Source organism: Myripristis murdjan, chromosome 11 (genome assembly GCF_902150065.1).
Source record: "Myripristis murdjan chromosome 11, fMyrMur1.1, whole genome shotgun sequence".
NCBI lineage: Eukaryota > Metazoa > Chordata > Actinopteri > Holocentriformes > Holocentridae > Myripristis > Myripristis murdjan.
The window spans coordinates 6,029,330-6,056,444 of NC_043990.1; the positions used below are offsets into that span (position 1 = coordinate 6,029,330).

The window sequence follows — 27,115 nt, forward strand, 5'->3', positions numbered from 1 at the left end:
AAAAAAGAAAGCTTTGTGTTTAATATGTGCAGGAAATTGGAGAAGCTGAGATTGGGAGAAGGAGTGGCCCCTCGTATCCTCTGGCCAATTGTACCGCCGTGGCTCCTGCACACTCCAGAGGTGGATTTTAGTATTTTGAATCATATGAAATCTGTTCAGAGCATTGCTTATAAAAGTATGGTTTGTAGATATATACGCACATCACCAGGGCCGCCCCTGGCCAAACTGGGGCCCTAAGCGGCATTTTATTTGGAGCCGCCCCCCCCACCCCCCCCCCCCCCCCCCCCCCCACCCCACCCCCACCCCACACACACACACACACACACACACACACACACACACACACCCTCAAAAATTACCGGATTTTTGGCGTGCCATCTCCCACTGACCACACAATCCCAGATGTATAATAGGAATAAAATGACGGCCTAACGACATTCCATTAAACTTGACACACATTAAACAAACACACAGACACACACACACACACACACGCATATACAAACACACACACACCCACACACACGCATACAAACACACACGCACACACACACATACACACAGACATACAAACACGCACTCACACACACACAATCATCACGATGGGCTCTAGTTTCGCAGACCAGGCGAGGCGGGGGCGTAGCGCAGATGCGCTTCGCCAACTGGGTGTGGCCAGGCGGATTTTCCAAGTTTGGCACGCCGTTCTCGGTGGCGCAAGTACTCCGCCGTCCCTCCTACCGGCGCAAGGGAGGAGAGAAGGCGTGGAGTGGGTTTGACACAGCCGATTCACATTTAACCAATCAAATGAGCCCCTGTCCTCGCCTTTAAAATGCGCTGCGCGAAGGCATAATGAAAGTTTACACAGCTGACATGGAGGTCTATTGCCGCAGGCGGAGCGGAGCTCAGGAGACCGGCGCGGAGCGGAGACCGGCGAGCAGTGCGGACACGTCACCAAAACCTCACAGGCAGGCTTCCGGGATGTTAGACACATGAACAATGCAATAAATACCGAAAAAAACACTATTCAATGCTACGATCACAATCAGCACATACATATATCTCCATATCAACTGTCCCGTCACAGCTGATGTCAGATCAAAGGAGATTGGCACTGTTTGTGCTGATTGTGAGGTTTTGGTGATGTGCGCCAGTCAGCCAAACTTCCACTGCGCCAGCTCCGCTCCGCCTTGCGCTGAAAGTAGACGTGGTTTCAGATGGCGAGCTTTTGGCGCACCTCGGCGAAGCCTTTTGGCACGAAACTGTCACTGCGCTAAGCCGAATCTGTCGGCACCTCCCCCCGCTGCGCTGCCACTCCCATCTCCGCGCAAGTCCGTCTGCGAAACTTGGACACTGTCCGCCTCTGCCGTTTCGCCGGTCGAAACTAGCTCTGCGCGGGGTTCGCCTCACTGCGCCACCCCGCGCTGCGCCGGGAAACTAGAGCCCAATTTCTCTCTCTCTCACTCTTTCACACACACACACACACACACACACACACACAGACACACACATATACACAAACTCATACACACAGACCCGCACACACACATACAAACACACACACACACACACACACACACACACATTTTGTCACACAATTTTGATCTCTCTGTTGTCTCTCTCTCTCACACAGAAATCATCCTCTGACATGTAATTTTACATACAAACACACACACACACACACACGCACACACACACACACACATACAAACACACACACACACACACACACATACAGACACACGCACACACACTCACATTCTTTTTTCACACACACACAAACACACACACCTTCATCACAATTTCTCTCTCTCACACACACACATATATAAACAAATACACATTTTGTCACACAACTTTTAACTCTGTCTCTCACTCACACACACAAACTCATACACACACACACACACACACACAAACTCATACACACAGACCCGCACACACACAAATACAAACACACACACATATTATTTCACACAATTTTGATCTCTCTCTGTTGTCTCTCTCTCTCTCTCACACACACACACACACACACACACACACACAGAAATCATCCTCTGACATGTAATTTTACATACAAACACACACACACACACACAATCACACTCACACTCATACACATACACACACACACACACATAGTGGTGGGCGATATGACGATATATATCGTAGGTACGATAGAAAAATGTCTCGTGTCATTTCTCTTCTATCGTTTCTATTTTATCAGTTCAAGCTAATTTTCCCAGTGTCGGCTGATGTGAACGTGTTATTGTTGTCACTGGTCGCCAACATGCACTCAGATTATGAAACAGACAAGAATAAAAAATTATTTTCACAAAGAAGATACCATTCTGTGGACTCTGCGTTTCTGGTTTTGCGACACTACGCTGCTTTACGTTATTCACGTGGTACCACACACACATGGGAATACAACACACAACAACACACATGGGAATACAACACACAACAACACACACAGGAATACAACACACAACAACACACACGGGCAAGCAGAGACATGAAAACATGGAGGAGGAAGAAGGCTTAGAAAATGCATCATTCTCACAGCCGACACCGACAGAGCCCCAGGAGCCCAAATCAAACTTACACCGAGAAGAGGGGGTACGTCTGTGGTTTGGCTACATTTTGGGTTCAAGGCCTCGGACACGGAGCAGAAAACCGTGATGTGCAAACTGTGCCACAAGACCGTCCCCTCGCCTGACGCCAACACAACAAGCCTCTTCTGTCGCCTGCAGAAGAAACACGAGAGGGAGCACACACACGTTCAAAAGTTGTGTGTCAACAAAGAAAGAAGTGAAACAGCCGGGCCAAGTCGGGCGAAGAAACGCTGCTACACTCAACAGAAGCTGCAGGGGTCTTTAGCGCGAGGCACACCGTGTGAGAAAAATTCACGACGCCATGAACAACTCAGTGATGGCGTTAGGCGTTTGCTCTGTAAAGGAGCTCTCCTGATTGATCTGGTTGACAAGCCGGTCTTCAGAGAGCTCATGGAACCAGCCGATCCACGGAGCAAAACACCAAGTCCAAATAAGTTAAACAAATAAGTTACAGATTGTAGAAACTTGAAGTGGTGTACTACTAAAATATATATATTTTTTTTTATTGCAGTTGTTTACTTTGTGCACTTGTCACTGTCAAGAAAGCATCATAAAAGTGCACTTTAATTGTTTAGTTTGATTATTCTTGGAATTGTCCGGTTAAGTTGGATTTTGATTCCAGTTATTTAAAATGTGATTCCAGCACATTTGTGCAAAAATGTGGAGGCTGTGGTTGATCTTCCTCTCTGCCTCTTCTGTTTATTTTATATTGTTGCCCTCCTGTGCAGCCGTCTCATTTGTGACAGTTTTGTTTAACGTCACTTCCAAATAAAGTGAGAAAAGTCAGCAGTTTCTGTAGTAGGATGTTGTAGAGTACGTTTTCAAGTTATTCTATGAAAAACTATAACGTGGTATATCGTGGTCTGTCGTTATCGTGATATAAAATGGTCCATATCGTGATAGAAGATTTTTTTCATATCGTCCACCCCTACACACACACACACACACACACACACATACACACACACACACAATCCTCTCAGACAAATGTACATAGAAACACACACTCTCCGTTTGTTACACACACCTCTTTTTTGCTCTCTTTCTCATGCACACACACATTATTTTTTATACACACACACACACACACATGTCATCACAATTTCTTTATCTCTCATTCTCTTTCACACACACACCATCACAATTTCTCTCTCTCACACACACACACACACATTTTGTCACAGAACTTTTAACTCTGTCTCTCACTCACACACACACACACTCACACACATACAAACACGCACACACATTTCGTCACACAATTTTTGTCTTTTTGTTGTCTCTCTCTCTCTCACACACACACACACACACACACACAAATCATCCTCTGACATGTAATTTTACATACAAACACACACACACACACACACACACACACACACACACACACACCCCTACGGGTGAGCAGCATGGCCAAAAAATAGAATCTTAATATTTTTTCCAAACTTTTCTTGATTAATATTTTTAATCTAGATTTTTTTAAAATAGATTTTTCTTGTTTTTCTCTAAACAAACTGAAAACAGATGAAACATAATTAAAATCAGTGTTTTCTTCATTAAAACAACAAACACAGTGAGTGAGGCTCGTCGGCGTGTGTGTGTGTGTGTGTGTGCGCGCGCGCGCGCAGTAACAGCTCTTCATGAAGAAACACCAGCAAGGCTCTCATTACTGCACATAACACTTTATACACATATAGATATCAGCACTGAACGAACAATCAAAACATGATCAAAATCACAAAATGGCCAAGTGTCATATCCACATGACAGCAGCTGCAGTTTGGTGTTAAAGGTCAAATGTGTGACAAAACATTGTTGTAAATAAAGTTTGGACTACAAATCAGATTTCCCAGATGTAAGAAAACATGTTTGTCTGGTACAGATCCCAGGAAAAAAAATCACATTATCGTCATTTTAATGTTTTCCTGTTCAAATTAAAGTTATGATGAAAGATATAATTCCCAATAAAATACAGAAAAGCTGTGTCATTGAGTTTGTAATGATCAATAACACACAGTGGACATGTTCAGAGCTTTTATTGTGAAAGGAAGTGGTAGGAGTGGCACACACACACACACACACACACACACACACACAGCTCATGTAACTGTTTGCAGGTCGCTGGTCCCGCTCAGGATTTGTATTTTTAAACAGAATAAAATTAGTCGTTCTTATATTTTGTATTTAGTCGACAGTGAAAGAGGAAGTCGGCCTCTGGCTCCGCCCCCTCAGCTGTCATCCAGTCGTCACATGTTGGTTGGTTTGTTAGCAGTTTTTTTCCTCTGCTCCCTCCTTCCTGTGTCCAGACTGTGTTCACTGAGCCTGAACCTGCTCAGGATCCCACTCGGCTTCTTCTCTCTGACACTCGACACACTTTCTTCCACTTCATCATCACTTTTCAGGCGCTGAGAGCAAATCTCATTTCCTGTGAGTTTTAGTTTCCAACAGTCATTCTGACCCGTTTTCAGTGATGTGACTGACTGTGGTGTTTCTCACAGCAGTGCTGCTCTGACAGCAGTGTGTGTTAGTGTTTGTCCCAGCAGCAGCCGACACAGGCCGCTCTTTCCTCGGCTCAGTTGTTGTGGTTTGGACAGTTTGGAGGTGAAGAGCCTCTTCAGGACGTGATTTGAAAAACCTTCAGTTCCATCAGTTCCCAGTGAACATCTGCCTCATGGAGCCCTGTGAGCTCTGCTCGGTGTTTTCCTTTGACTTTTCAGAGCCAGTGGACAGACTTCAGCATGTCGGCTCTCTGTTGGCTGCTTTGTCCCTTCTAGTGTAGCTGTGGTGACGAGTGGAGCCCAAACCTCGCCTCAGACAGAGCCGTGGCTGCATTAGACCTTCAAAACGGTCACACCAAACTGGAAATAAAACAGAACTGACTTTTCTTTTTCCTTTTGTGTTGAGTATAAACTCTGGACAAACCTCTTTAAAGTCAAAGCTCTGCAGGTTTTGTTTTTTTAATATTTTAACTCCCTGTGATGTTCAGTAACGTCATTAAAACAGTTTGAACACATTTTCACTCAGGGGTCAGTGTTAAGATCAACTAACTGAGATGTAGCGCACACACACACACACACACACACACACACACACACAAATAAATGTGTTTTCACACTTTCAGCTGTTTGATAATGAGCTTTTATTGCTTCACACACCTGACTGAAACACACAGGCTCAACATACACACACGCACACACACACACACACACACACTAATAATATTGAGACGTATGGGTGTTACTCTAATTTTCCGATTCAGTGTTTCTGTCTGTCCCATAATAATCAACAACAATTATACAAGTTTATCTCCATTAGATTAGATTATACTCTGTGTGTGTGTGTGTGTGTGTGTGTGTGTGTGTGTGTGTGTGTGTGTGTGTGCGCGTGTGTGCGTTCCTGCATCTCACATGAAACTGCCTCCTTCATCAGATCTCACTCTGGTTTACTGCAGACTCTGTCTCTGTCTCTCTCTCAGGTGTCCACATTGCCCAGATGATGTATGGCTGTGAATGGGACGATGAGACTGGAGCCACTAATGGTTTTAATCAGCAAGGTTATGATGGAGAAGACTGGATATCATTTGACCTGAAGACACTGACGTGGATCGCTCCAACACCACAGGCTGTCATCACCAAACACAAGTGGGAGAGAGAGGCAGGTCGAAATGAGTACTGGAAGAACTACCTCACCCAGGAGTGCATTGATTGGCTGAAGAAATATGTGGACTATGGGAGGAGCACTCTGCTGAGAACAGGTAGACTCACCTGACCTGATGTGTGTGATGGTCACAACTTTATGCCTCTTCTGTTATTAATATGCAGTATCATTACAGTGAATATGAAACAACATATATGTTTATGTATTTTATAACTGTAATATTGGCCCGGTTTTTGTGTTTCTTTCTCTCTATCTCTCTGTTCTCTCTCTCTCTCTCTGTTATTTACTCTTTCTCCTTTTTTCTGCCTTTTTTACTTTTCCTCCTTTCTATTATTGCTCTCTCTCTTTCTGTGTGTCTGTCTCTCTTACCCCTTTTCCACCAGGGCTGGTTCGGAGCCAGTGCCTGACTTAGCACCAGTTTTTTGGTTTTCCACCGCCCGAGCTGGGGCCAAACTGGTGCCAAACTGGTTCCAAACTGGTGCTAGGCAAGCACCGACTCCGAGCAGGGGCTAAACAGGAGCCAGAGAAAGAACCGATGACGCGGCCCACCGCGTCATTGGTGGGCGGGGTTACAAAACAAAACAGGAACTGCGAACGCTATAAACATAAACAATAATCCCTGAGAAGCCGCGGGTTATACTGGTTTTACAACGGCATGGAACGCGGCTCAGCAAATTACATTTAAGGATGAGAAGCACCCGTTTTATAACTAAACATCGCTGTCATTCGTTCCGATCGCGAATCCGACAGGTAGCCGGCAATAATTGTGTTTTTCGCCTCTGTATTGAAATGTAGGCTTGTAAAGACACAAGCAGTATTTGCATCGCTAATAAATCCAGATCCTGCTCCACCCGGGGCCAGAAACTGTATCGGGAAAGCAGCATTATATGCTTGACTGAGACGCGGCTCACGAACATCATCCCCGACTCACTGATCAGTTTCACCGGCTTCAGGACAGGACGGGCGGACAGAGACAGAGACGCTGCAGCCGCTGTATAGTATGAGTGTGCAGTTTTATGTGTGTTGAAGTGATGAAGCTGCCGTGACAATGTAATTTCCTGCAAAGGATTAATAAAGTATCATTCATTCATTCATTCATGATGGTTATTGTGATTCTGAGCGAGCGTCTCGCCCACCCGTCATCACGTTTTCCGAAGACGTCATGACGTGGCTCTGACTTGGCTCCACTTTGCTCTTGACCGGTGGAAAAGCAAACTGGTTCTTCGTTGGCACCAGTTAAGCACCGGCTCTAGCACCAGCTCCGAACTAGCACCAGTTTTTTTCTGGTGGAAAAGGGGCATCTCTCTCTTTCTTTCCCTCCCTCCCTCCCTCTCTCTCTCTCTCTCTCTCTCTCTCTCTCTCTCTCTCTCTTTTTTCACTCTCTCTCTGTCTCTCTCTCTCTCTCCCCAGATCTTCCCTCAGTGTCTCTCCTCCAGAAGACTCCCTCCTCTCCAGTGACCTGCCATGCTTCAGGTTTCTACCCCAACAAAATCATGTTGTTCTGGAGGAGAGACGGAGAGGAGGTTCATGAGGACGTGGACCACGGAGAGATCCTCCACAACCACGATGGAACCTTCCAGAAGAGCATTGACCTGGACGTTTCATCAGTCAAAGCTGAAGACTGGGGGAGGTACAGCTGTGTGTTTCAGCTCTCTGGTGACAAGAATGACATCGTCACCAAACTGGACCCAAAAGTGATCAAGACCAACTGGGGCAGGACTGAGATCAAACGTGATGGAGGTGGGAAAAACACGTCTAGTCTACTTGATTTGTAGTTCATGAGTTTTCTTTTGATCGTTCTCTGCTGGATTATTTCTCTCTATCATTTTGTTGTCATTTAGTTTAATTCAGTAATCCAGGGCAATTTAGATTTTATTAGTCATGTTGATGTTTTTACTTTCTCTGGCATTTAAAAATAATTTAAATATGGCATCTATTACAAGTCCCAGGTTATGTTTTCTCTTGCACTGCAGTTTGTATGGACTGTATGTGGTTCATATATGTTCCTTCATGGTGGCATAGTTTATTTCTCTGTGGGGGTAAATTCAGGTTACGTTTTTTACAATGAAACCATTCAGACAACCAGACAGTTTTTAACTTTGACAGTAGTAAAGGTAACCACAAGTGTTGGTCAGCTCACTAAAACACATTTAGCATCTCCTTTTCATATGACATCCTCTCTAAACTTGAAATATTAACAAATAAACATAATCTGATCTGATTTTAGCTCCAGGTTCTCCGTCAGAGTTTCCCACTGGTGCTGTTGTTGGAGCTGTTGTCGGCCTCCTGGTCCTGGTGGCGATCTGCATCGCTGTAGTCTTCATCTGCAGAAAAAGAAATAATGGTGAGAGAAGTTTCTTTCTTCAACAGAATTCAGTTTTTAATTGTTAACACACCTGCCTGTGACACTTTTAGTACTGTTTGTTTAGTAATAGTGATGCACATAATAGTGAATGTGCTTCTGTTTAAATATAAATTTTAAATTGTTCATAGCTGTCTAATACTGTAATTTTTTGTTTGTATTTCAGGGTTTGAAAAAGCGAACAGTAAGTATTCTGCTCAAGTGACCGATAGTTTTTTTTTAATCAGAAGGACAGACACACATAATCACTCAGCAGTAATCGTTCATGACCAGTTCTGTTCCTCACTTTGTTCATTTCAAATTAAATCATCTGACTTTGTGTTGTGTTTGTAGCTTCAGACGGTTCGGCTTCATCTGTCGAAGCTGCACCTCTTAACTGAGCACAGTGAGTACCTCATCATGTATCAGACTCCTGAACTGGCAGCACATCCACAGATATATAAGAAGATATTCTTTCTTTCTTCTCTAAATAATGGATTCCTGTGCTGTGAAAACACACTTTAGACTTGTGGATCACATGAAGTTCATATTTCAAATTCAAACAGTGGTCATGATCAAAGTTTTTATCCTGTTTCTTATGTGGAAAAGCAGATTATATCACCGCTTCAGACACAGATCCTAATATCTCATGATAACTGAAGGCTAACAGATGAATCTGAATATTTTACCAAGCCTGTCTGTTCCTCTGTCCTGACAGGGAGAATCAGTGAAGACAAGATGGATGGTGGATTCCAGGAAGTCATCGAGGCATCAAAAAATATTTTTCTTTCTTAGAGAGCATGAGCACTATTTGAATAAAAAAAAATGCACATTAACTAAACTTGTTTTATTGAAACATGATATTTGAGAAAGTTTTAGGACAAAACAAATGAGTTAAAATTGCTTTGATCCACTGGCCAAAAAAAGAGAAAAGAAAATGTTTTGTATTCATTCATCATGTAAACTGTATTCCTGCATTCATGCTCCATGCCTATACTATGTTATGCAGATTTTCTTCCTTAAATGAGAGAGTCTGAATTGGCCGAAATATGACTGTACATATAAATCTGTATCAGTAACATCAGCAGAGTAGGGCTGGGCAATATGGACAAAATCAAATATCACTTTTTTTAAAAAAATACTTCCTTATGGGATAACTATTGTTGGTTTCACAAAATCTTCACACTGATATGACCAGGCAGGTCGAGGGAAACAGCTGCAACCCTCTAATAATTTCACGAAACTGCATCCCTTTACTTTAATGAAGCCTTTAAGTTTTTTATCTAGTGAAGTGGGTTTTGTTGTTCAGTGGGTAATACTCATCAGATTTTGTGTATAAATGTTAAAATGAGTAAAGATGAATTTGACATGAAATCCAGTTTTGTAAACTGTATTTCCTTGCACAGCGTTACACTTTCCTCTTGTTTTTTCTGGAGCTGCTTTTATCTTTCATTTGACTGCTTTATTCTGTGGCTCTTATTTGGTCTTGGTCATTTAGGGTTTGATTTATTTTACCACATTCCAGTTTGAAGTGTGTGTGTGTGTGTGGGGTGGGGTGGGGGGGGGGGTGTTTGTATAACATCCCCTTTGCGAGTGCACTGTGTACAGAATATGGGTTTGATGATTTAATAAAATGTTTCTGAAATGTATGTCTCTATTTTTGCATCATAGTTGTAGAATAAAAAATATATGCTTCATGTATTCATATAACAGTAACATACAACAATTTAGATAGATAGATCGATAGATAGATATAGCAAGGGTCTGTTAAAACTGAAGCGACCCTCTGGTGCGACAATGAATACACACGCATTTCCTGAACTAAAGTCACAGATTATAATATTCTTTTATTGGTGTATATTTTGGAGGACAATAAAAATGTTTCTCCACCAACTTTAAAGTAACACCAAAATTTCCCAACCAACTTTTCTCCTTTATGTTTTGACCAGAGGAGAAAAATGCAAGTTTAAATTGGACTGTTAAGGATATAAGGAAGTTTATTGGTCATTATACAACAGGTTGAATAATGAAATTAAAGTGTGGTTCCCTCTTGATTGATTAATTGATTGTATAGAAAATAAAATTATTAAACATGGAGGAGTGCAGATGGTGCATTAAGTAGTCTCACAGCCTGAGGGAAGAAGCTGCTCTTGATGTGGATGAGTTCTTGTCCAGATCAGGCCAGATTGGCTGCAAAAATTCTCTTTAGCTTCGTACCAAAAACACCATTAAAGAGTCTTGAAGTCTTCAAAAATAGAGTCTTGAATCAGGCAGAGTTTCGAGCGTACAAGTTTATTTGCGTTTGAGATCTCAAATCAAACAAACAGGGATTCGTGCAGCATAGACAAAACGACTGACTTTCTTTGTCTCAACTTCTGTTTTTATAGCGTAAAACTTGGCAAGTCAGCATTCAAGATCATAAGGAGTGCGGCACCTTACGTCATGCTAGCTGGGAGATCATAAGGGTGCCGGTGCTTACATAATACCAACTGGGGGGGTTAGGGACTTTCTGAGTGGCCGCAAGTTGTCTCTGATGTGCAGCTGTTTGGCTTCAACCCATGTAGTAGGGTGTTTCAAGTAGGCCGAGCTACGTGTCTGGCACTTGCTTCAAGTGTGATGCCGCCCAACGCGTGCCAGGCACGTGCCTCGGCTTCGATTCAAACTGCGGGGTCATGTAAAGTTTACTAAGCGAGTGCAACTGAGGACATGAGCGCACGTAAGGCTGGGCTTGTACGATGAGTTCAACTGAGGATATCAGTGCACGTAATGCTGGGCTTGTACAGTAAGTTCAACTGAGGACATGGGTGCACAGAATACAGGGCTACTACAAGAGGCATAGTGAGTTTTTGTGTTAAAACGAAATCCATCTAATGGCTAAACCAATAATTCAAAGTTTTATAGGGATAGTGCTTTCTGGGTGATGTTGAGTATTGTTGTTCATTCCGAGCTTTCTTATCTTGTTACTCCCTACAATGTTGAGACTCATTCACAGTCAGAATTTCCTCCACATGTCCCCCCTTTGTGACTAAAAGTCACACCATCACAAAAACCGTTCCAGTTAAATCATTACTTCCAGTGTACGCAAAAGAATTCCAGTGATTATATCAATGATGTACCAATGGTTTTTCAAAATCAGTAGCATCTCTTACAGTGTAGCTACCATCAAAAACATAAGGTATATTATATGAAGATAATATGGTTATACGTAGCTTAAACACACAGTAATATAGTAAACATAAACTAAAACACTATAAAGGTAATACTGGATAGTAAAACAAGGCACTTAGTAGTACATATAATGCCCTTATAATAAACCAATAGAATACATATAATGCCATGATAATAAAACCAATCATATACATATACTGCCATAGTAATAAAACACAGTATAGGTTCCCTTTTTTATCAATAATAAGATGTAAATAGCCCTTTATGCATGTTCCGACATATAACTGAACATCTTCAAATAAGCGAAGAGCACATCAGTGTAAATATAATCATTACTCTTTCGCTACATCCAGTGTATATACTGCTAGTAAGGTACCAATATAGTAAGTGGTGCAGGCACACAGTGATATTAAGTACAGTATAAATGATGGAAAGAAACTCTTATACTGTCATTGGTATTAAAGTGTAGGTGCAGTACTCAGCATAATACAGTGGTACATCTACATTCTACATGTTCCAGCAGTGCAGAAACAGCATTCGGTCTGAACATTCTAGTCTGCGTAGACGGTATTGAACCTGCCTATCGACGATCCTCTCAGCCGTTGGTAAATGCTCAGACACTCACTGAGCATTGCATGTTCTTGATTGAGCTCTATGAGTTGTTGGTCGAACTCTGCATTTTGTTGGTTGAGCTCTGCATTTTGTTGGTCACGCTCTGCAATTTGTTGATTGAGCTCTTCATTTTGTTTCCTGGGCAAGTGGGCAATCTCCTCACGTACCTCCTGATCAATGCGACACTCGCGCTGATAGTGACTTTGTGATGACACAAGTGTCATGGACGTTGCCAGAGCTGCCTCCTGCTCTGGTGCATTTGGTACCCAGAAACGAAACTCAGTGTATGACAAGGTGGCACGATTCTGAGTTACATAAACTACATCATTCTTGTAGGAGGGTTGGGGCTCATCCATTAGGTTAGGGGTGGTAGAGGAAATGTGGGGAGAACTACTATCCTTCGTGACAGGTCTAGGGGAATTTGGTGGAGCAGATTGGCTTGGGGCTGAGCAAAATGAAATTGGAGAGGCAAGAGAGGCAAGACTTTCCGTGTCTAGGTTGTCCTTCGGCTCCCTGCGATCTTCCATGTTGAGCCCGGTAGGTCCAGGCGGCTCAGCTGTGATAGCATGGGGTTGTGGAGCTAAGGGGTTGAACCAGCTCTGGTGCTCGTATACCTCATTGGATCTGAAAGAAGAGAGTGGCGGGGATACTGGAACCTCCATCCCTGGGCGTTCACTCAGTTGATTCTGCCAGGACAATGACTGGTAGGGTGCGTAGCTCCTTGGCATAAATCTCGCCGGGTTCCACTGGGCGTTGGTTCTGCTGGTGGCTGGTGTCGGTAATGGAGGGTAAAGGCCCAGACCAGGTCCTGGTGCGGCTGGAGGATGAGGTTCCGACGAAACAGGGAGCAGGGTGAGCAGATGGTGCGGCTAACTTGGCTGCTGCGGATCTTCTGTAAGTGAAACTGACACACATGGTGTGTAGACAAAGCACAGTCTTAGTTTAACAGCTTATTGCTCCTCCAAACTGGAGGAGTAGTCTTCATACTGCTCTTCATGCAGCTCTTGCCTAAACCTAAACACCTGATCTGTCTTCCCAATCCACCTGAGCCATTTATCAACTGCTTCCTCAGTTCTAGGAAATCCCCCTACCCCATCTGAATCCCAATATTTATTATATTTACCATCTAGATAGATAGATATACTTTATTGATCCCAACCAGGGAAATTCTGTCATATCATAAACGGTTTTCCTTTCTTATCCCAAGACCGGTAAGGATAAGGTGATTGAGGTTTGAGTAAAATTGGTATTTTAGTACAAGGGCATTTATTAATAATATGAGTGCAGATAGATAGATTGTCTACTAAAATTGTTAGCCAGGTTCCTATAGAAAATGATAACCTTGGCCTATGTTTGCATCTGGTCCATGCTACTTTAATCAGTGAGTGTAACAGTAATGAGCAGGTCTGTCTCCAACATGTATTAGGTCTGGGCTGCATTTTCTTAGCAGGCCAGAAAATAGGCCCCATTTTGTAATGCCAGTTAAATAATCCTGTGGACATTTTCCATGGTTCTAATTTTCCTGGCTCATAAGGCCTTTTGAGTTTCCTGCACAGTTTTAGATAATGGCCTCTCCGACCACATTCTTAACAGTTTTTTTAGTAGTGGTGGTCAAAACAGATAATTAGCATCATGGTCTAATGAACCGCAACGTAAGCAATGCATGATAATTTTATGTGTTAGCCGGGTCTTTCACCCTGACGCTACTCTTCTCCTTCCTGCCCTTCCTCTTTTCTGCTGCTGTAACTGGATGGTCTTCTGTGGATAGTTTAGCAACCCCATTACTAGGAAACCCCTCATGACTACCACTAATGGAGGCTCTGGGTGGGGTTGATGTGCTACAGACATGGCTGCTGCCTGCTGTCCCTTCACGACCCTGCAGCGCTGCCAGTCGTGGTGATCTCCTAACTCCCTGTGGGGAGGAGTCTCCGTCCCCTTTGGTGTCTTGCTCCATTTCCTGCGGGGTGACCTCATCATTCCCAGATTGGTCCTGTTCTGGTTCTGGTGGGGTGACATCGTCATCCCCTTCCGGCTGGTTAGTTGGAGCTTGCTTACTATATGCTGCCAGAGTTCTTTCTGGATCTTCTGCTCTGCAGCAATGATTAAGATGGTACCAAAAGGGTTTACCTTCAACTTTGAGCGCAGTGGGGGTAGCTAAGACAACCTTGTATGGCCCTTCTCGCCGGGGTTCCAAACTTTTTCTCTTGAAGGCACGGATGTACACAAGGTCGCCTGGCTCGATTGTCTGCTTTTCTCCTGGGATTTCAGCGTTCCGTTCCCCTGTGGCTCCTTTCACCTGTGAAAATGTTTCTTTATGGATATGGGTCAGATGTTGGAGGTAGCTTTGCAGCTCGCCTTCCAGTTGCTCAAGCGCTGGCCCCTCATAGGGACCTCTAAGATAAGGCACAGGCATGGGCCGACCCGTGAGCATTTCATGCGGTGTTAGATGCGTAAGCCTGTTAGTACTCATTCTCATAGACATTAGAGCCAACGGCAAAGCTTGCACCCAGTTCAACTTACTTCCTTCCACTATATCTGCTAGTATTTTGGCTAGCTTTTCTTTCAAGGTCTTATTAGCTCTTTCAACTTGTCCTTGTGACTGTGGATGGTACACACAACCAAACTTCTGCTTGATTCCAAGTATTTTCAGCGTTGCTTGGAACATTGCTGCACCAAAATGTGGTCCATTATCAGAATTGAGGGTATCTGGGATGCCAAATCTTGGGACAACTTCCTTACACAAAAACTTAGCTACTGAGCTAGCATCTGGACTGCTTGTAGGGGATGCTTCTATCCACCTACTGAACTGGCAAACAACCACCAAGACATACCTCAGTTTTCCAATTCTTTGAGTCATGTCTATGTAGTCAATCATTAGATGTCTTAATGGCCCATCCGGCGGAGGAATGTGCGCAATGGGAGCCGAGAAGGCCTTCCTGGTGTTGTATTTAGCACACACATCACACTCATGCAACACTCTATCTACCGTGGCTGCCAAAAAAGGCGACCACCATACTGCTTGCAAACGTCTTATAACTTCCCCCCTTGCGCAATGGTCTCGACCATGCGCATTCTGAATTGCAAAGCGCAACAATGCAACAGGTAGAACAAAATGTCCTTGGTTACTCCGCCAAAGACCCTGCTGTGGGCCATCCAGATTGTTTTTGATTGCCCCTCTTTTGAGCCAGACTGATCGTTCTTCTGGCGAGGCTCTGGCTTGAGCCTGAATCAATGATGTTATGGACATTAAGGGAGCCAAATCAGCTTCAACTAAGATGGGACACATGACGGACTGTTGCAGTGCCGTCGTCGTATCTGCTTTATTATCCTGATGGGGCTGTTGCATTGCCGCCTTTTTTGCTACTTCATCTGCCAAATTGTTACCTTGTGTGATGAGAGAGGTGTCTTTTTGATGAGCACGACACCTCAGAACAGCCACTGCTGAGGGCAACTGAAGAGCACTCAGTAGTTTGGAGATGATTTCACCATGCTTGATTTGGGTACCGTCTGACCTGCGAAACCCTCTCTGTTTCCATATGTTACCAAAGAAATGGCACACTCCAAAAGCATAGTCTGAGTCAGTGTAAACATTGAGTTTCTTACCCGAAGCCAACTGACATGCTGCTGTGAGCGCTTTCAATTCTGCCATTTGGGCTGAACAAGGCTGAGTCACATAGGATGTCTGAACAGCGGTGAATGAACCGTCAGGGTTCAACTGCACAATGCCATATCCTGCATGCATACCTGTGGCATCTCTGAAACAGGAACCATCTACAAACAAAGTCATATCTGCGGTTATTGGTTCACTGTACAAGTCATCACGTGCTTTTAAAAACTCATCTGTAGTTTTAACACAATCATGAGGAGTACCATCATCAGGCAACATCATCTTTGTGGCTGGATTGATGGAATTGCACCTGTTGATAGTTAATTCAGGTGCTGCTAGGATAACTTCATAGCCTGTGCGTCGTGCTTGGGTCAAAACAAAACGCGGACTTGTGAGCAGCGCATGTAATTGGTGAGATGTGTAAAGAATCACTGGATGCCCCATGGTCAAAGATGAGGCTCGTTGAAAGGCAAATGCAGCCGCTGCCAATCCCTGATAGCAGGGTGGCAGTCCTGCTTCAATGTTATCCAATTTGGTGCTATAGTAAGCCAAAGCTTGCTTACCTGTGGGCGTGTCTTGCATCAGGACTGCTGTAGCATATCCTGATTTCTCTGCCACATAAAGATGAAAAGGCTTACCATAATTTGGATTCCCCAATGCTGGGGCTGACTGCATGTCACTTTTGAGAGCTTCAAAGGCAGCTTCCGCATCTTCTGTCCAACTCAATTTGGCTGCTCCATTCATTTGGCCTGCAACTTTAATCAAAGCTCGCAAAGGAGCAGTTTTTAGTGCATAGTCACAAATCCATGGTCTGCTGTATCCTGCCATCCCCAAAAAGGTCAACATTTGACCAACTGTGTCAGGTTTTGGAGCAGTTGTTACTGCTTTAATCTGTGATGGTGCAATCAGTCTCTTGTTTCCATGTAACAATCTTCCTAGGTATTCTACCTGTGGTTGACAAAATTGGAGTTTGTCTTTGCTGACTTTGTGACCCCCCTTTGCCAAGACTGTTAGTACTTCCACAGAATCTTTCTCACATTGTTCTTTGGTAGAACTACAAATCAACAGATCATCCATGTACTGAATGATTGTACTGGGCACATTCAGATGCTGCATGTCTTCAGCCAGCACTTTGTTGAACATTGCTGGACTGTGGAGAAACCCCTGTGGAAGTCTGGTGTAAGTGTATTGCTGTCCCTCATATGTGAAAGCAAACAAATACTGTGAGTCTGGATGGAGTGGCACACTAAAATATGCAGAGCATAAATCAATCACAGTGTACCACTTGGTGTCTGGTGGAATGTTAGACAACAATGTGTGTGGGTCAGGAACGACTGGTGTTTCTTCCATGACAATTGCATTTATGGGTCTGAGATCATGCACCAAACGATAGTCTGGTGAATGTGGTTTTGGAATGGGGCAAATTGGAGTATTACAGGGACTTCTTGTTTTGATCAAGACTCCGGCCTCCATTAGGCCTGTGATGATGGGTCTAATGCCCTCTATGGCCTGTTGTTTAAGTGGGTATTGTTTTTTGTATGGTAATTGTACTCCTGGCTTCAAGTGTATGCGTATAGGCTGAGCGGATTTGATGAGCCCTACATCTGTCTTGTGTTTGGACCACCCTTGTGGAGGAACCTGGTTTAAAAGCCCTACATGTTCAGCTGTCATTGACATTTGAACGGATGGTCTGGGCTCCAACAACACTTCCTCTGCCACTGTGTCGTCATATTCTTGGATGGAAATCTTCAGATATTGTTTGTCAGCTGACACATGCACTTGAGGTGTTTCTGTTTCAGTCCATTCCTGAATTGCCTCAGCCGTCTTCATCATGGGACCCAGTTCATGAGATTCATAATGTGCTTTGATAAGCAATGTGACATGGGGAACAGAGTCTGATACTTGAAACCAATCTTGCAGTTGTGATGGAAGTTTCACTGCTGCAGCTGCTCCTTGAGGTCCCACGTAGATAGTAGTGCTGATGATGAAATACTGCATTCTGTTGATCATTTCTTCCCAGCAAGCTCTATAGTCAACTTGACTCTGATTTTCATCAAACATCAGTGTACAGTGTAATGGCAGGCGTGGTTCTGTGGCCGCACCCGTTTTGGATCTGATGAAATTTTCCCATTGTTTCCATTGTTGATACAAAGCAGACATTGTGCCTTTCAAACGCAACCAGTAGACAAGTGGTCGTTTCACCTTCTTCCCTGTGTGTTGTATCATCATGGATGTTGCTTCCAGGCACTGGTCATCAGGAATCTGAAGGTGCAGACCATGAGGGTTGCAAATGATGGTTGCTCTTAGGCGACATAACAAGTCTCTTCCTACCAGGTTGACAGGGGTGTCGATGGAGTAGAGGATGGATGCAACGATGGTTTTGTTGTCAATGCGTATGGGGAGTGGCTCTGTGAATGGAATTATTTGCACTTTCCCAGAGAAGCCTACAGTTTTCACTGACATGTTAGAGAGGGGGAGATGGGAGCCACTCTTCCCAATACAAGTGTATGTTGCCCCTGAATCCACCATAAAGGAATGTGACTGGCCCTGTATTTCTACAGGAATGGTGGGTTCTTCATGTGGTTGTAATGATAGCACAGGTAACACTGTCTCCCCCTCAGGCTTCTCTGGGCACCCCTAGTCCCAACTAGGGATTTCTCCTTGGTGTGGATAACTTATGGGCTGTTGCTGATATTGTGCAAGCGCTGGTTGTTGTTGATATTGTGGTTGTTGGTGTGGTTGAAATTGCTGTTGGTGGGGGCAGTGTCGCTGAAGATGGCCAGACTGTCCGCATCCCCAACACTCTTTCCCAGAGGATGCAGTGTTCAGCATTGGTTGGGAATGGGCTGTCTGAAACCCTGGTCGGGGTTGGCCTCTACCTCCTCCTCTGGCTCCTCGGAATCTAACTCCTCCTCCTCCTGGTGGCATTCCTCCTGAAGAGTGTACATGTACATGCACTGGGGTCGTAGGGGCTGCTGCTGGAGGCTGTGGTGGTGGGGTTTGAATATGTGTCTGTGGAATCACCGGAGCTTGGGGTGCAGGATTTTCAGGCTGTGGGGCGGGAGCTTGGGTCACTGTTATCACAGGGGCTTGAATTTTGGCTTTGTCTTGGTCTTTTCTTTGCTTGGTTAATTCGCTTAGCTGGAGCTGGGTTAGCTTGTTAACCAGCTGCTTGTTTTGTTCCTCAGCTTCCCTCTTTTCCTTTCTGCAGTTTTCCACGTGATGAACTATGTGTTCCATGTACATCGGCCAGTCCATTTTCATTAACCCCACCACATTATCCAGGCGTTTTTGCACTTCCGGTGGCATGGTTTTCTTTGCCATCATTTTGAACAGACTCTCAGTGGTGTTGTTTGCATTCCAGGCACTTCCTGTCTCACTCTTCCATTTTCGTTGAAATTCATACAGGAACTTGGAGGGACACTCATCTTGTTTTAACACTTCTCCCTCCAACCTGGAGGGGTCCATTCTCTCTGGATATTGTTTCCTTAATTCTGCCCATATCACACCTCGATGTCCTCCAAATCCCACGTGGTCCACAGCGTTGCCTGTGACAACCATAGATAGTCCTACTGCTTTAAAGATGTCTTCAGTCACGGCAGTGCCTGCCACACGCATGAGCAAAGCTTTCACATCTCCCAGTGCCAGTCTCACCCCTGCTGTACTTTCCTCCAATGCAGTGATCCACTTGCTAGCTCCATCAGTCAGGGCTGGTAGTCTGTCAGCCAAACCCACCATGTCGGCGAATGACCAGGGCACATAGCTTCGTGCCCCTCCTTTGACTATCAGTGGGCACATGGGTTCAATATTTTCTTGACAGAGATCAATCATGGATTGAGATCTCCTCTCATTGTCCAGGTCGTATATTTCATCACTCAGTAGCTCGTTTAAACGCCTTGGGAGTGTTCTCAGTTCTGTTCCGCTTTTCAAAGTCATGCCCCAGTCAACAGCATTGTCTCTCCTGCACCTCTCCATCCTGGATGTCTCTGTGGGCTCACGGGGCATGTCTGCATCATTTCCTGGGGCTATAGTGCCACTGAAGTGAACTTTCACATGTCCAGGCGTGACCCAACTCCGTGGTGTTGAGCTGATGTTCTGAACTTCTTCTTCCAGCAACTGTTCATAGTTTTCCCGTTCGTCTTCCTCATGGGTAGATAATTCAGCTGGCAGTTTGCATTGTCTCTCATGCTGTGAGCTTGTTTCTTTTCTTAGTTCATCTTCCAGCTCTTGTATTTTGCTCTCCATTCTTTGTATTCTCTCCTGATGCTTGTTTTCCAGTTGAGCTATGCGTTTGAGTTCTTTCGTTCTTTCTTCTCTTTCCTGTTGGAGGCTTGATGTCAATGTGTTTCTTTTGTCAGAGGTCTGGGAGAGATTTCTGTATGCTTCTTTTTCTCTTTCATTGAATTGGGTGTTGTTGCTTTCAGTTCTTTGTCGTTTTCTTGTGATGGTTTCATAGGGTTTTTCCTTTCCCCGTCCTTCGGCAATTTTGTTGTAATCTCGTCTATCATCATCTGTGGAAGCATGATTTAGTTCATCACGCATGTCATAGTCAGCTTTGTCATCTTGGCATGAGGATGACTTCTCTGAGTCACTGAAGTCACTAGAATCAGGACTGGCAGTTCTGAGTCGGTGTTTGGTGCTGAGTGAGCCTGTTTTCATTTTGGGCCTGGGTCTGAGGGTCTCCATTTCTCCTCTGCTCTGGCTGTGGCGTCCTCTTCTTTGCTGCTGTTCATTTGTCATGGTCAGAGTGAAGTTCCCTTGTAGCTCACCAGACACTTGTTGCTCACTGCTGGCTGCCTTGGCTCCTGTCACCACAAACTGTCCAGCGCTGAATGGGTTTTTGTCATCAGGGTAAGGTGGAGGATCTGGATTCAGCCAATTGGAAGGAATGGCAGGCCAAGGCTGCTGTGCTGCTTCAGGTGCGGGCAGAGGGGGGGCAGAGGGGGCCCTTGCCTTGGGTTTCTTCAAAATTACAGATTCTCTCTGTTTCAGGTCTTTTATCTCCTTAAGTTTTTCTTCTGTTGCCGCCTTTTTCTTGGTCAGTGCTTCAGCCTTTATTGCTTTAGCCACCTGCTGTCTCCTTACTCCCTCCTGTCTGAACCATTGTAAAACCTCCCTCTCTTTGGCTCGCTTTCCCTCTCTCTTGTCACTTGTGTCTTTAGCTTTGTAGTGTTTAATGTTATCACTCACTTCATCACAAAGGATCAGATTAAAAGAGCCCTCTTTGGGCCACTGTTTGTTTCCTGAAGTTCTTTCATGCCATTTGGTCATGCATGATGCAATTTGGCGTTGTTGCTGAGGGTGATTATTAATAATAAATTGCATGGGGGTTCCCTTATTGCCCCCAACAGAACCCATTCTTTCTTTCCCGTGAATGTTCCCCATATTCCCTTATAATGAACAATTTGGGTTAGTGTGTTAAAATTTCTGGCCCTGTGTCAAGTTTTTTTTTTTTTTTTTTTTTTTTGTTAATCAATCAATCAATCAATTAGCCAGTCAATCAATCCATCAATCAATCCACCAACCAGTTAATCAATCAATCATACAACTGATCAATCAACCACTCAATCAACTGAACAAGCACTTCATCAACAAACCAATCAATCAAGCAATCAATCAATTCCTCCATTAATCAATGTGGGGTGTATTGGCCTTAATACTGCCTTAGCAGCAACTCCTGATTTTTATATTTATTACCTTGATTAGGGTTAAACTGTCTTTCTTATCCTATAATTTTGTCAACCACCAAATTCCTCTGTCTCTCACTTTAACTTTTTGGGGATAGCAATAGCACACAACCAGGACTTACTTAAAATAGTTATTTATGTGGTGATTTGGTAGCCTTCATAGACACTCAGGAAAGTTTTGAATGAAGGTGTAGCAGGTTTTGTAAAATATGCCCACAAACGTTCTATAATACGGGTTTGCACTGTACACAACCCACGTATGATTTTTCCCAGCACTAAGGGAAAATTAACTTCTATTTTGGTGAGATTAAGAGTCAATTTTTTCACAGTTTTAAATTATTTGACTGCAGAGTTCACCACTGCTCAGCCCCCCCCTGCGAGTCTTATTAAATCCCTTCCAGCCAGAAAGGAGTTCTTACACTTCTGTGTCTATCTCTTGCCTGTTACTTGTGTGTTCCAGACAGAATGCCTCCCCGTAGTTGACCTTGGCTGCCCCAGCCACTCACTCCCCACACCAGATGCGCCAGCCAGACACTCCGCTACTCTTACTATGGAATGTTTGTTCCAACAAAATATGCAAACAGTCTATTTCTGCTTAATTAAAACTGGTCTTTTATTATTTTCACACAATAAAAGCTCAACATCCAAATATATGAGCAGTCTAACCATTATATTTACAGTTATTTACTTCTTAGTACATACTACAAGAAAAAGAGGAGAAGAAAAAAATGATTTATGCTACTTTTGACTACTCTCGAAGCTTTATTTTACAAGCACTGTACAGATTTATACAAGGGTTATGACCAGCTGGTTGTTATGTATGTATATATTGTTATTATCTTAATAATGGGACACACTATATCCCTCATTTATTAATGCAAATAATGGGACACACTATATCCCCTATTTATTGATGCAAATAATGGGACACACTATATCCCTCATTTATTAATGGGACACACTATATCCCTCACACACTATATCCCTCACTTATTAATGGGACACACTATATCCCTCACACACTATATCCCTCACTTATTAATGGGACACACTGTATCCCTCATTTATTAATGGGACACACTATATCCCTCACTTATTAATGGGACACACTATATCCCTCACTTATTAATGGGACACACTATATCCCTCACTTATTAATGTCCTTACCCTATAGCGCTTATCTGTCTTGTTTCCTTTTAAAGTTACACCCACACACACACACACACACACTGCTCCAGGCAGCACACACTCACTCACACACTCTCTGCCACACATACACACGCATACTGCCAGTGGGGATCCAGGTAGCACACACTCACTTCACACACAACTTTCATACAACATATATATATACAACATACAACAAATACATACAACACACATGCATGCTCTTAACTCTGCCTTTATTTTGTTACTTTTTGACACTATTAAATTTAGTACTAGGTTCTTTTGGAAGAGGGAAGATTACCTTTAACCCGGGCGGACTTCCTGCACTCAGACACACTCAGAATTAAGCAGAAAAGGTCTGCTTACCTTTGGTTGCGCGCTTGGTGTCTCTGAGATGCAGGTCGTCCCCCAAGGTCGCAGGTCCCGTCACCTCCTGGCTGGCTACGCCAAATGATGTGGATGAGTTCTTGTCCAGATCAGGCCAGATTGGCTGCAAAAATTCTCTTTAGCTTCGTACCAAAAACACCATTAAAGAGTCTTGAAGTCTTCAAAAATAGAGTCTTGAATCAGGCAGAGTTTCGAGCGTACAAGTTTATTTGCGTTTGAGATCTCAAATCAAACAAACAGGGAGTCGTGCAGCATAGACAAAACGACTGACTTTCTTTGTCTCAACTTCTGTTTTTATACCGTAAAACTTGGCAAGTCAGCATTCAAGATCATAAGGAGTGCGGCACCTTACGTCATGCTAGCTGGGAGATCATAAGGGTGCCGGTGCTTACATAATACCAACTGGGGGGGTTAGGGACTTTCTGAGTGGCCGCAAGTTGTCTCTGATGTGCAGCTGTTTGGCTTCAACCCATGTAGTAGGGTGTTTCAAGTAGGCCGAGCTACGTGTCTGGCACTTGCTTCAAGTGTGATGCCGCCCAACGCGTGCCAGGCACGTGCCTCGGCTTCGATTCAAACTGTGGGGTCATGTAAAGTTTACTAAGCGAGTGCAACTGAGGACATGAGCGCACGTAAGGCTGGGCTTGTACGATGAGTTCAGCTGAGGATATCAGTGCACGTAATGCTGGGCTTGTACAGTAAGTTCAACTGAGGACATGGGTGCACAGAATACAGGGCTACTACAAGAGGCATAGTGAGTTTTTGTGTTAAAACGAAATCCATCTAATGGCTAAACCAATAATTCAAAGTTTTATAGGGATAGTGCTTTCTGGGTGATGTTGAGTATTGTTGTTCATTCCGAGCTTTCTTATCTTGTTACTCCCTACAATGTTGAGACTCATTCACAGTCAGAATTTCCTCCACACTCTGTAGTCTGGTGGTATGGCAGTGGATACTTCTGTATCTTTTGCCTGACGGCAGCAGGGTGAACAGGCTGTGGCTGGGGTGGCTGTTGTCTTTTAGGATCTTTCTGGCTCTGCGCAGGCACCTCACCTCCCCAATATCACTGATGCTTGGTAGATGGGTGCCAATGATGTTTTGGGCAGTTTTAATCACTCGTTGCAGAGTCTTCCTGTCCTGGGCCGTGCACATCCCATGCCAGTTTGTGATGTTTCCAGTTTCCTTAAGAAATACAGCCGTTTCTGAGCTTTTTTAACCAGGGCAGAGATATGTGAAGTCCATGACAGGTTCTCTGTTATGTTGATTCCCAGGAACTTGAAACTGCTCACTTGCTCCACCTCAGCTCCACTGATGTAGACAGGGTTGTGTGTCTTTGCCTCCTTTTTTCTGAAATCAACTATCAGCTCTTTGGTTTTGCTGATGTTGAGCAGTAGGTTGTTTTCTATGCACCATTCTGCAAGATGGTTGATTTCCTCCCGATATGAAAACTCATCATTGTTGGAAATCCGGCTGATGATGGTGGTGTCATCCGCGAACTTCACAATAGAGTTCTTTCCATGTGGGGGGTTGCAGTCGTGAGTGTACAGCGTGAACAGGAGGGAGCTGAGCACACAGCCCTGGGGCGCTCCGGTGTTGAGCACTAGAGTGGAGGAGGAGAGACTGCCAATCCGAACTGACTGGGGTCTGTTTGTGAGGAAGTCCAGTGTCCAGTTGCAGAGAGTAGTACTGATGCCCAGAGTGTTCAGTTTTCCAATCAGCTTCATGGGGGAGATTGTGTTGAAAGCTGAGCTGAAATCAACAAACAGCATTCTGGTGTAGGTGTTGCTTTTCTCCAGGTGAGTGAAGACTGAGTGGAGAGCAGTGGAGATGGCATCCTCTGTGGATCTGTTGGTTCTGAATGCAAACTGCTGAGGGTCCAGACTGGCAGGGATGTTGTTCTTTATGTGCTGGAGAACCAGTTTCTCAAAGCACTTCATCAGGATGGGGGTGAGTGCCACAGGGCGGTAGTCATTTAGATCAGACACTGCAGACTTTTCAGGCACAGGGATGATGGTGGCTGTCTTGAAGCAGGTGGGAACACTCTCCTGTGACAGTGATATGTTGAAAATGTCAGTAATGACATCTACTAGCTGGTTGGCACATATTTTTAGTACACGGCCAGGGATGTTGTCAGGCCCAGCAGCTTTACTCATATTCACTTTCAGCAGGACTTTCCTCACATCCACTGTGGATACTGACAGTGGCCAGTCCTTTGGAAGCGGAGTAGACTTACAGCTGACTCCCTGTTGAGGAGGTCAAAGCGAGCATAAAATGTGTTTACCTCGTCTGGTAACGTGGCCTCACACATGATGGGAGCACTCCTGCTTTTGTAGCCTGTCACATTTTTGACCGCCTGCCACAAGTCTTTGCTGTTGTTGGTGTTGAGGTCTCTCTCCAGTCTCTGCTGATGCCTTTGCTTTGCCTCCTTGATGCCAGCTTTCAGTTTTGCTCTGGCAGTGTTGTAGGCTTCTTTGTCACCTGACTTAAAGGCAGCTTTTTTAGCTCTACATAGAGCTCTCACCTCTCCATTCATCCAGGCTTTCTCATTAGGGAATGATTTAACTGTCCTTATTTTTACCACATAGCACATCTGCTGATGTATGATGTCACTGATGATGTGTATTCTTCAAGGTCAATATGGTTCTCCTGGGTAGCAGCATCCCTGAACATCTGCCAGTCTGTGCATTCAAAACAGTCCTGTAGAGGTATTATATGTTTTTGTATGTGTGAACGGTTGTGTTTTTAGCTTAAAACACCACCTTATGTTGGGCAATGTACGCGTACAGTCGTCAGCACCTTTTGAGCTTGGGATTGTGCTGCGAGGTACCAATTTCGCCGGACTTTCATCGCTACCAGGACATTCCGGAGGATGCCGTTAGAACACCGGGGTCTCCGTGGATAGTTCTTCCCAGCGACAAGTCCAGGAGGAAACGTAAACAAGCAAAGGAAACAACAGTTATCAGGACCTTTTGAGCTTGGGATTGCGCTGCGGGATGCCAATTTCACCGGACTTTCATCGCTGCCAGGACATTCCGGAGGACGTCGAGGCTGCAGGGCCGGTGCGTTAGCACGGCTGAAAGGACAGCCCTTTGGGCCGCCACCTCCCAGCTTTTTCCAGCGCCGGGTCCATGGCGAACACGGGATGACGAACTGTGCTTGCACTTCCAAGTGTTTCTGTGACTGTTGAATTTTTTCTGATATCAGAGACATGGCTGCAGCCATCTATTACTGGGCTTGGCTATTCAACTAGCAAGATGCACAATGCTTTCTATTCTCCCCTGCACCGAAAGGACTGAGCCCTAATTTCGTTGCATTATTATACGTATATGATTGTGCAATGACAATAAAAATCTATCTATCTATCTATCTATCTAGAGCTGCTGTAGCTTCATCTGTCCACACTTTAACTGTTTTTACAGTTGGTTTGACCCTTTTTGTCAGCTGGATGTAGGTAGGCAGGAGAAGCAGGGAGATGTGGTCTGACTGGCCAAAATGAGGACGAGAGAGGGCTCTGTAGCTGCCAGGAACATTGGTGTAGACATGGTCCAGTGTGTTGTTTCCTCTGGTGGAGATGTGGACGTGCTGGTGGAATCTTGGCAGAACAGTTCTGAGGTCTGTTTGATTAAAATCCCCAGCAACAATAATAACAGCATCTGGCTGTTTTGTCATGTGACTGCTGATGACCTCATACAATTCCTGGAGTGCATTTTTTGAATTTGCATCCGGTGGAATGTAAACAGCAGCAACAAACACACTGGTGAATTCACTAGGCAGGTAATATGGCCGACATCTCAGCAGTAAAAACTCAATGTCAGGTGAACATTTTCCATCCACTCTGACTGCACCTGAGCACCAAGCATCATTGATGTACACACAG

At 44.3% G+C, this 27,115-nt stretch overlaps 1 protein-coding gene across 5 annotated transcripts in view; it reads left to right on the plus strand.

Moving 5' to 3' along the window:
- LOC115368062 (major histocompatibility complex class I-related gene protein-like) overlaps window positions 1–27,115 on the plus strand; it is a 141,002-nt gene that overhangs the window by 23,209 nt on the left and 90,678 nt on the right. For 3 of the 5 annotated variants that reach the window (XM_030064033.1, XM_030064032.1, XM_030064031.1), the window contains exon 3: window positions 6,091–6,369. In XM_030064033.1, coding sequence (XP_029919893.1) covers window positions 6,091–6,369 — 279 coding nt within the window. Of the gene's footprint in view, window positions 1–6,090; window positions 6,370–8,800; window positions 8,819–8,967; window positions 9,020–9,331; window positions 9,430–27,115 lie in introns of those variants that run through there. The other 2 variants (XM_030064030.1, XM_030064029.1) reach the window with 2 other exon arrangements.